Source organism: Teleopsis dalmanni, chromosome X (genome assembly GCF_002237135.1).
Source record: "Teleopsis dalmanni isolate 2A chromosome X, ASM223713v2, whole genome shotgun sequence".
Classification (NCBI taxonomy): Eukaryota; Metazoa; Arthropoda; class Insecta; order Diptera; family Diopsidae; genus Teleopsis; species Teleopsis dalmanni.
In genome coordinates this window covers 97,221,124-97,231,020 of record NC_051848.1, presented here as the reverse complement: position 1 = coordinate 97,231,020, position 9,897 = coordinate 97,221,124, and the positions used below count along the sequence as shown (strand labels likewise).

Sequence of the window (9,897 nt, the reverse complement as noted above, 5' to 3'; positions counted from 1 at the left end):
AATTTGCTCTCAAAATATTTTCTTTTAACGGTTCTAGTACACAGTACTAGAACGAATACATTAATGATGAAAACGGCGACTTGTTTCCGATATTATCTCTGATAATGTGTTGGTCATATTTGATGTATCGGCCTTCAGCTTTCAAGTTACGAACGTATTGATGTAATTATATATCATATACGATAAATGGAGCCCAATCTATATATATGTATATATAATATAACATATACAGTTCAACTAACTTCACGCAAACTTAAACTTTTGTATTGGAACCATATACGAACTTCACATTGATACATTGATTTAAGGATGCAGTATGAATAGTTTAAGATGCCATTAACTAAATCTGAAAATATAATTATGAAAATTAATCGGATATCACAAACAAAATTGAAAAGGTTTTCATATTTTATCATTGCATCACTTTAGCCACAATCATTTAAAGACACGGAGTTACGGTTAAAACCTCATCGGTTACTCTTCTTTATTTTAAATGCTGCAATCACTTAACTCTTTTTTATTACTTTCCACATCCATAATCATAATAATATATGATTATAATATAATATCATAATAATATATCATAATAAACTAATTTTTCATTGGGATTGTTAGACACAATCTGGACTCTAAGACTCTGTATCAGTTTTGCAACTTTTTATATATGAGGTTATAAGATGAATTTTATGAATTTTTAAAATTCTTAATCTGAATCATTATTTTCGAGAGAATTTTCCAACTTCCCCTTGTCGCTAAACCATGTACGATAATATTCTTTTGATCTCTGCAAACTATGGTTAACGCTATCATCACTATTAGTGTTATAATGGCTAGAGTGACTAGAACAAGTGGTACTGGTATTATAGAAATTGTCTTCTGTATCATCATTTTCTGAATCCGAATCGCTGCATACGTACCATTTTTTATCTTTCACTGAAAAATACATAGTAGTGCCTGGTTCCTGAGGAATATAATCCGGATATGATATAACTTCATTTTGTTTTCTACGTGTATTGTGATCACAGTTTTCGGAAGCGGTGGGATAAGAATCGGTATTTAGATCTTTAAGACGAGTATAACTGCTGTTCATTGGTTTATTATATGGTTCTAGTTCTTTCGGAAATGGTGCTACATCTCCTTCAACATACCATTTTCCTTCCAACACAGAAAATAGTAACGTGATGTCTTCATTTTGCTTTTCATTATTAGAACATTCTGGATACAAATATTTTAGTGTACTATGTTCCATTAGTGGACCAGATGGATATTTTAGATTCTTATCTGTTTCACTAGAGTTTGATTGTTCGGTTGAGGTATCAACTGGAGAAGTTTTGTAGTGCGAGAAGATGGCATTTTTCAATGATTGCTCCTTCATTGTTGCTTTATTTTGAAATGGGTTTTGGAATGAGTTTTGGTGATCATCCTCACGTATTGTTCTATCATTACCTAAAGTATTCTTTAAAGAAGAATTAATCAGAAAGATTCAGTAAAATAAAATAAAATTTATAGTTAAAAACAATACTGTGCTCACTTGGTTTGTTAAGGTTGATTTAGAGTTTGAGTTTTCTTTAATCGCAACTGACGTTTTTTGTGACGTTTCCATTTGTTCTTGTTGAGAAGTAATTACTTCTGAGATATTGAAAAACCTAGGCATGAAAAGTTCATCAACTGCACTATATTGGCGTTCCAGTGCTTTAGCCATGTTATTTTGTGTAACATACTTTTTTGTTAAGCAATAATATTAAATTAAAATTTATAAATAACTAAATGAAATATGTACGATAAAAGATATATAAAGATATACTTACTTCTGTTTCAATCCCACAAGTTAGTTTTATTTTCCTTCCGTCAATTTTATAGGTAAATACAGGTTTCTGAATCGGAACATAAAGGTTTGATGCTGTGAAAGTGTAAGCCTCGGTTTCCATTATAACTGGTCTGCTAACACCTGGTTCAGTGGGCATTAAAACTGTTTTGTCTGTGGAAGTCTCGTTTTCACTTTCTAGAATTTTTACATATTTTTTATTTGTGATATGTTTCATATTCATGATTATTTTTGTAATATGTATAAATAAATCATTAACAGAGGGCGAATGTATAATAATATACATAACATATTAAAGTCATTAAATGTTAAAACTTGAGTTTTTAAAATTTTATTAGCATATTTTTACCTTTTGAAGAATCAGAATCATTACTACCATCAACCATCTCAACTAATAACACCTCCTTTTCAGACATCCAAAATTGTTCAATATGATTCGTTGTTACTTTATCAATAATTTTTATGTACCGAAAATTGCTTGTCATGGATATGTAGAAACAAACCACAGAAATATTGTTAGCCAAATTTTTGAATTTACCGTGTCTAAAAAAATATATATATGGAAACGAATTTTTTTATTTCAAATATTTATATATCAAAATTTCATAGCCAACTTCATAAATTCTTTATTGGATAGAGCACTATAGTATAACATATGATTGAACTCTTTATCTAAATGGAAATGTATTTACTTTAAATTCAATTTGTACAAAGATTATTTCAATGTAATTACAACTGACATTTCGTTGACTTTATTCTAATCCGATCTGCTCAATAAGAGCCAGATATAAATGTTAAATTCATTTTCTAGCATTGAGTTAAACTTAAATTTTGATAGGGAAGAATTTCCACCATTGATATTTATATTTTTAAAAATTATTTGTAATTATTTAAACAATAGAAGTACTTTCAAGGACTACTGAAGCAACTGCACATTTCATTTCATTCATTAAAAATAAAATTTTTTTGGTGGACCATCACAGTTAACATTTTTCATTGGAATTTTGTGTCAGAAAACTATAACTCTACTTAAAATCCCAAATTCATAAATACTTTTGGGGCTGTATTCCTATTTGCAGATGCTAGTACTAGAAATTACTTAGATTCTTAAAACTTGTGTTTAAACTTCACAAACGCTAAAACTGGGACGATTAAAGTAAGTCTACAATCTATGGGTTTCAGTGGCACAGATTTTGCTCACTTCACTCACCAATTTTTGACATTGTTTTCATATATGAGGATCAGTTAAAATTGAATTTTGAATTCATTTTGATAGTTTTCGACATAGAACGGCTGTTTTCTTTTAGAAAATCAAAGCACGATACTTTGAAAATAATGTTACGGATTTCTGTTTTCTTTCTTTAAAAGCTCCACTAAACACAAATATTCCTTTATTGTTCCTTTAATAGCTACAATGCGGAATGCCACATCAGCATTATTGCAAGATGAAGAAACAACGAACCTCGTTGCTATTTTTCTGTTCTCCAAGCTGATATGGAGTGGTTTTAAGGGATTCGTATTTGGGAAAGACGCAGAAGAAGGCGAATATGGAGAAACTATCGAATCTTAGATGCGGTGTTCTAATAGAGTGAACAGAGTGATGTGACTGGCTGTGTATTGTGCAAGATATGTTCGTTTTTAATTAGAATTTAGTAATAGGAAAAATAATAAAAATAATGTGCGTCTTTTTTCACGTCACCAAAAACTCAAATGCTTTTTATTTAGAGGAGATGATTTGATTTAAATTTTCTCCCATTTTGTGAGTCTAACGCGCTATTTGTTGTAGTAATATCAAATATCATAATACGAACTTTTGCGTTGATTACAGAATTATTTGTAACAAAAGCACCTTATGTGATTTTAATAGAAACCGAATATTTTAAATTTGTGCAATAGAAGAATTTGATAATCTACATTCTGTATGTGAAGACATCAGATGCAGATTTATACTAAATATGACATAGTTAGATAAGGTCCGAAGGGTTTAGTCAAATAATGACAATAATTTTTTTTTTTTTTATTATTTGAAACACAATATGTACAATAATATAAATACATGTTTCATTTGACTATGACTAGTTCATACAAAGAACTATCAAGCAGTTTTGTTACATTACAGAATACTTACTAGAATTGTGAAGTTGTCAAAGACTTAGTCTTAATAGTACTAATCTAAATTATTATTAGACTACTAATTCGGGAGTAGATCCGAAGGCTTTGTTCGTTTAAGTCTTCTCAGCAGGCCAGATGTATTAGACACATTGTTGACTGTCTCGTTTGGATGCTGTTGTAATCGTTTTTGGTGCTTTACCGCGAACTTCTGGATTACTGCAGCCACAGATTCGATCTTCAAGTCCCGATGCAGGTCAGTATTCTTAATAAACCACGGAGCGTTGAGTAAGTTTCTCAAAAATTTGTTTTGAAAGTTTTGAATGATTTGAATGGTGGATTTTGGTGCACATCCCCATAACTGGATTCCGTACGTCCACACCGGAGCTAAAACTTGCTTGTATATCATTAATTTATTGTTTAGAGAGACGGGTGATTTGTTCCCAAGAAGCCAATATAAATTTTTGTGTTTGGATTCTAATTCAACTCATTTTTTCTTTATATGTTCTTTCCATTTCAACTTAGCATCTAAGTTCATGCCAAGGTATTTAGCTGTATTTGAGTATAGTATTCGAGCACTGCACATAGTTATCGGCAAATAGTCAATTTTTTTGTTTGTGAAATTTACATGGACGGATTTCGTTTGGTTGAGCTCAATTTTCCATTTTTTAGTCCAACTAATAATTTGATCAATGGAATGTTGCGTTGCTTCTGTTGATTCGTTTATGGTGTTTCCAGTGGTAAGTATCGCTGTATCATCTGCAAACGTGGCAATAACACTTTCTGGTGGGACTTGTAGGTCGGCTGTGTAAATTAGGTACAGAATTGGGCCAAGTATACTTTCCTGTGGTACTCCGGCTTCAATTGGTTCAAGTGTTGAGTACGCACCTTAATATTTCACTCTGAAGAATCAGCAAGATAAGTAGGACCACATCCTTTCGGATATTTGTCTCGAAAACCACTATTCAATCTTATGCACAAGTCCTTTGTGCCAAACTTTATCAAAGACTTTCGATACGTAGAATGCTTTTTTTGGAACTCAAACTGATGACTCGGAACTATTTGATTTTCTGTGAAAACAATCTGTATTCCATTAAGGAAAATTCGTTCAAAGATTTTTGATAAAACGGGTAATAAAGAAATTGGACGATACGACGAAAACCTTCTAAGTTTTCCTTGTTTGTGTACCATAAGTACTTCCGCCACTTTCCAATAAATTGGGAAGTGTCTTAAGCGCAGAGCTGCATTAATTATCTTGCATAGTTTGATTATTCCTTTGTTAGGGAATTGGTTTACGATCTCAGCGGTTATCTGATCCCAACCAGGAGCCTTTTTTAGTTTCATATTTCTTATTTCATTTTTTATTTCCCTTGGCGAAGTTGGTTGTATTTCTTCGTTTAATGGATTTAAATTAGACGTAGGAAGATTATTTCCATCATCATTTAGTGTAAATGTTGCCTTAAGAAATTTTGCGAATAAATCTGCTTTTTCTTCGCCACTTTTGGCCCATGATGTGCCATCTGCTTTAATAGGAGGATTCCACATCGAGTAATCTGTGTGTTTCTCATAGGAAAGGCTTCTAAGATTCTATTGTATCTTATCGTTTTTAACATTATTGATAAGTTTTCGTAGTTGTGCAGTTTTCCTATTTAATTCCGTTTTATCAGTTGGTGATCGTGTTTGTTGCCATTTTTTACGCAATTTCCTTTTCTCCCATATTAGTTTATTTATTTCTTTTGGAAGAGTTGGTCTAATCTGGTGTTTAGAGAACTGAGAAGTACTCATCCATGCTGATTTTTGAATCTGCTGTGTAAATAGAAGAACTTCGTTATCCACTTCAGTCGCTGAGTTTAGATCAGAGTTAAGATTAAGAGTGTTTTCAAGGTTCAACCTAAAGTAATCCCAGTCAGTAGATCTATTTATTAGGTAAGGCTTCGGTTCATTTATGACTACACTTTTATTAATAGAGAGGTGCACAGGTGAATGATCAGAAGAGAGATCGTATCCATTTTCTATTTGTAAGAGTTCTTTCGGTATTTTTTTAGTTATAAAAAAGTCAATCAGATCCGGTATTTTCGCTGGGTCAGTTGGCCAATATGTTGGGCTTAGTTGTAGTTAATCGCGAACCCCAATGGACATGTTTAGCGTTGAAATTGCCGCCAATAATGAATTTATTGATGACAATAATGCGGAACATATAAATACGTGAATCAATAATAATTAAAGATTGAAGATTCATTAATTTCTTACTAATACTAACTTCATTGATATGTTATTAATGAATCAGTTAACAATTTTAACGAATATTTTATTCTATCAAAAGATTGAATTGGAATTAGAAAAATAAATCATATAAATTTATTCAGAATAGCTCTATAAATCTAAGCTCTACATAACTATGCTCCATAATCCTCATTCATCTGCAAAACCAGTTGGTGAATATAGTTGTACGTGTTCTTCCTTCTGTGTGATTGATTTTGTAGAATAACTAGCAAGAAAAAGAGAATCATTTTTTTTACCTTGTTTTTTACTCATCATCTGACATAAATTTTATAAGTCCTCCTTATTTATGTTGGTTTATGAAATTTACATTATATTTGTGTAAATTTTTGAAGTCCCCATTTATTTGTTAAAAACAATTGCATTGTATGGCTTTGAGTTTTGACTATTTCGTTAAGACAAGTGCTAGGGGGGCTTGTTCTTCATCAGATTTAGTGATATCTCAGAAATAAATTCAACTTTGGACTAAGTATTACAGATTATTATTCGTGTTTTTGAAAGAATAGAGGCTACAGATACAAGTTTGACCTTAGACGTTGGTTGTGAGGTTATATTTTTGTTGACAATATTTTTAACTCAATTTATAAATGCATATAGCTTCAGTTGCTATATATAAAAATTGTTTTAATTATTATGGAAATGCTTTATTGTGACCTTCTTTTATGTACGGTGTTAAATAGGATTTTGGTTTCTTGCTTATTTTCTTTGTTTAAAATAAAAAAGTTCTGTTGCTATCAAATGAGGGTGTTTGGGCTGTATGCATTCAGTTAGTACTGAAAGTCTATTGCCAGGGAGTATATTCGTCAGTGCTCTATCTTTACTAATATTATTTGTTTTCGCACTTCCGGAATTGTCTTTTTGGGGATTTCACTTACGTTTAACATTAAAATAACAAGCTATAGTTGTCGAAAATACTATTTTCTTCCTTAGGCTATCTATGTGGGAACTGCAGGTGATGCTGTTGAAGATAAACAGAAATTTATTAATATTTACAATATTCAAAAAATAACGTTGCATACAAGTGCTGTATAAGATGTTGTTTTTTTTAAATGGTTTCCTCAGAAATCCAAGTAAGATTTAAAGACAAGTCTTTGAAAATGCATCGCCTTCACGTTCCATGAATCACCATTGTTGTATTTTTTGAGTCTTTCTCTGTAGAAACAGACCTAAATCGGTTTGATCTAAATCAAATTATTTGAAGTCTAATGGGAACAAATCTTTTCCACTGCCAATTTGTCATATTATTTTAAATTCTGTTTATTCTCGTTGAACGAATGCCTATGGCTACCACAACTTTACTTCTTATTTGTTGAAAACACGGATTCATCATATACTGATGAATTCGAAAGTTTATGCCTGAACTTCATTTTGTTACGAAGACCTTTCAAATGCAAAAACATTCTGGATGAGGTAGGGCTGAAAAATGTCTATCAATTGACTCTTTGAGGTATAGGAAATCAAACCGGTTAAAAGTAGTATGTATCTTCAAATCTTCTTAAGTATGTCAAATACATCATTTATATATAGTGAAGACGTTTATACAACGACGGATTATTTCCCTTACATTATTGGGGTTCTTCAGAAATTTCTTTATTAAGCTGCTTGATGTTGCAATTGAAAAGCGGTAACTGTCAAAATTATTATTTAAGACACATAATAATGATTTATCACCAAATTTTTACATTCAATTAATGAAAAGAATATGCTATATAAGAATTATTCTATAATTAATTATAAATTATTTCTCAAATGAAGTTATTAAATGCTATCTGTGAGGAGGTCATTATATAATTGAGTATACATGAGTGTTATAGTCTTAAGGAATTGCTTTAAAAGATATTTCAGATTTCTTAACTTTTTTAAATGTTTCAATCTAGTCCCAAATTATTTATATTTTGGGTAATAAAAAGTTGGAATTACTCAAATAAGCACAAAAAGAAATCATCTGTCAAAAAACACTTCCAAACGAGCAGTTGCCACCGAGTTGAGTTCAACTACGCAACAGCCAACCGAATCCTTCATACATGTCTCATAAACTAATTAAGTGTGGTTTTTAAATGATTCACAGAATTATTCCATATGCTTGCAATCGATCAAAATGCCATCCTGGATGTGGTAATTTCAGAAGACTTGATCACAGGGAACTACGTTAGGGTAATACAATATTTGTTCCCTCGTATTTGTAGAGTTCAATGCTTCCAATTCACACAAATATAGTTAGGACAATACAGTTAGGCGTGTTTTTTAGTTTAAATGCACCGGATATTATTTATAATATATAATATATATTATACATATAATAATATTATACACATATTATACATACAATAAAATATATTTATAATATGTAAATAATATTAGTTAATTTTTGACGTACGAGGCAAATAAATTTCTTCGGCTACGATTTAAACGCAACTTCTTACAATTTTTATTCGCATTCCTTTTTTATGTTCATATATTCCCTATGAATACCATTAAGATTTTAGAAAAAAAATTTTTTAAATGCGCCTTTAAAATTATCTAAATATATTCAAAAAAATATATTAATACTTAATTTTGGAATGTTATTTCATATTCAATTATTTCATATCCTTTTTCGTTCCCGTCCAAATTTTGATTTATTATTTCATAAACATGAATTCTGAAACTAATCCCGATGTTAAGAAAATCCTTTCAAACTTTATTAATAATTGGTATATGTATATAACATAGATAGATTAATAATACTTAATATTTTGAAGTATTACACATGTCATGATGTCATATTATAATGTATTCAGCTTTAAACATTTAAATTTTATTAATTCCTGAAAACTGCTATTACTTAACTTACTACAGTGCAGAGTCATTTACAGTCCTAGTCAAAAGTATTTACATAACGAAAATTTTTGGGCATATTGCAATAAAGCAGATTTGCTATTGTTGTTGGAGATATGTTAAGTTGCGAAAAAAATTTTTTGTATCACTTATATATATATATATGGTGAGACGGCGTACCGTTCACCAAGTGGCCCCACTGAAGTGAATGATTAGCCGAAGTAGACCACGAAATTACTTGGATCCTTTTTCGTCCTTCTATTCTCAGATGTCGTTATTGAATTAAAGCTGGAGTGGCTTCCGTTTGCATAACTACATCTCTTGTTAATGCAAGCAGCTCATTTAGCTGGAGGTTGCCTGCCAATTCTTCACCAACCCAATGGTGTTACAAGACAGTCTTTCTCCTGCTTGTTAGTGCTGCTCATAGCCACAATATATGCACCGCTGTCTCCTTTTCTTCTGGACATAGTCTCCAAGTATCTTTCTCAGCAAGAGTTATCTGTTTGAGGTGATACTTGAAGTTGCCATGTCGAGCAATTAGTGAGGTCAGCCAGCTTAGGGTGCTCCGCGGTTAGCTAAGCACTTTTATCGATTCCCTGACTCACGGTTTCGGCAACATGAGTTTGATCTGTCTAGAAGTGCTCAACTCTCTCCATCTATTGAGATGAAGTGAGGTTATCCATTTATAGACATGGGCTGTCATCATGTTGTAACCCTGGTTATGGCTTGATCCTTGATTTGCAAGTTCATCTGCTTTCTCGTTTTGCTCAATACCGACATGTCCCTTAACCCACATGACCGTTACCTCATTTCCATGAACACATTCCATGAGCTTGGTTACACGTTTTTGAACTAAGCTGTTAGCT

The 9,897-nt window shown here is 31.4% G+C and overlaps 1 protein-coding gene across 2 annotated transcripts; it reads right to left on the bottom strand.

The window, feature by feature from the left end:
• Nucleotides 1-6: 6 nt before the first annotated feature.
• On the bottom strand, nucleotides 7-8,715 carry LOC119690064. Of its 2 annotated transcripts, XM_038105047.1 has the most exons (6): nucleotides 8,592-8,715; nucleotides 2,175-2,368; nucleotides 1,809-2,002; nucleotides 1,532-1,720; nucleotides 918-1,456; nucleotides 7-346 (listed from the first exon to the last, which is right to left on the bottom strand). In XM_038105047.1, coding segments are annotated over exons 2-6 (1,059 nt in total). In that variant the 5' UTR covers nucleotides 2,311-2,368; nucleotides 8,592-8,715; the 3' UTR covers nucleotides 7-345. The 2 variants fall into 2 exon arrangements, with proteins under 2 accessions (XP_037960975.1, XP_037960974.1); XM_038105046.1 differs by lacking the exon at nucleotides 7-346 and having other exon boundaries at nucleotides 380-1,456.
• Nucleotides 8,716-9,897: the final 1,182 nt, after the last annotated feature.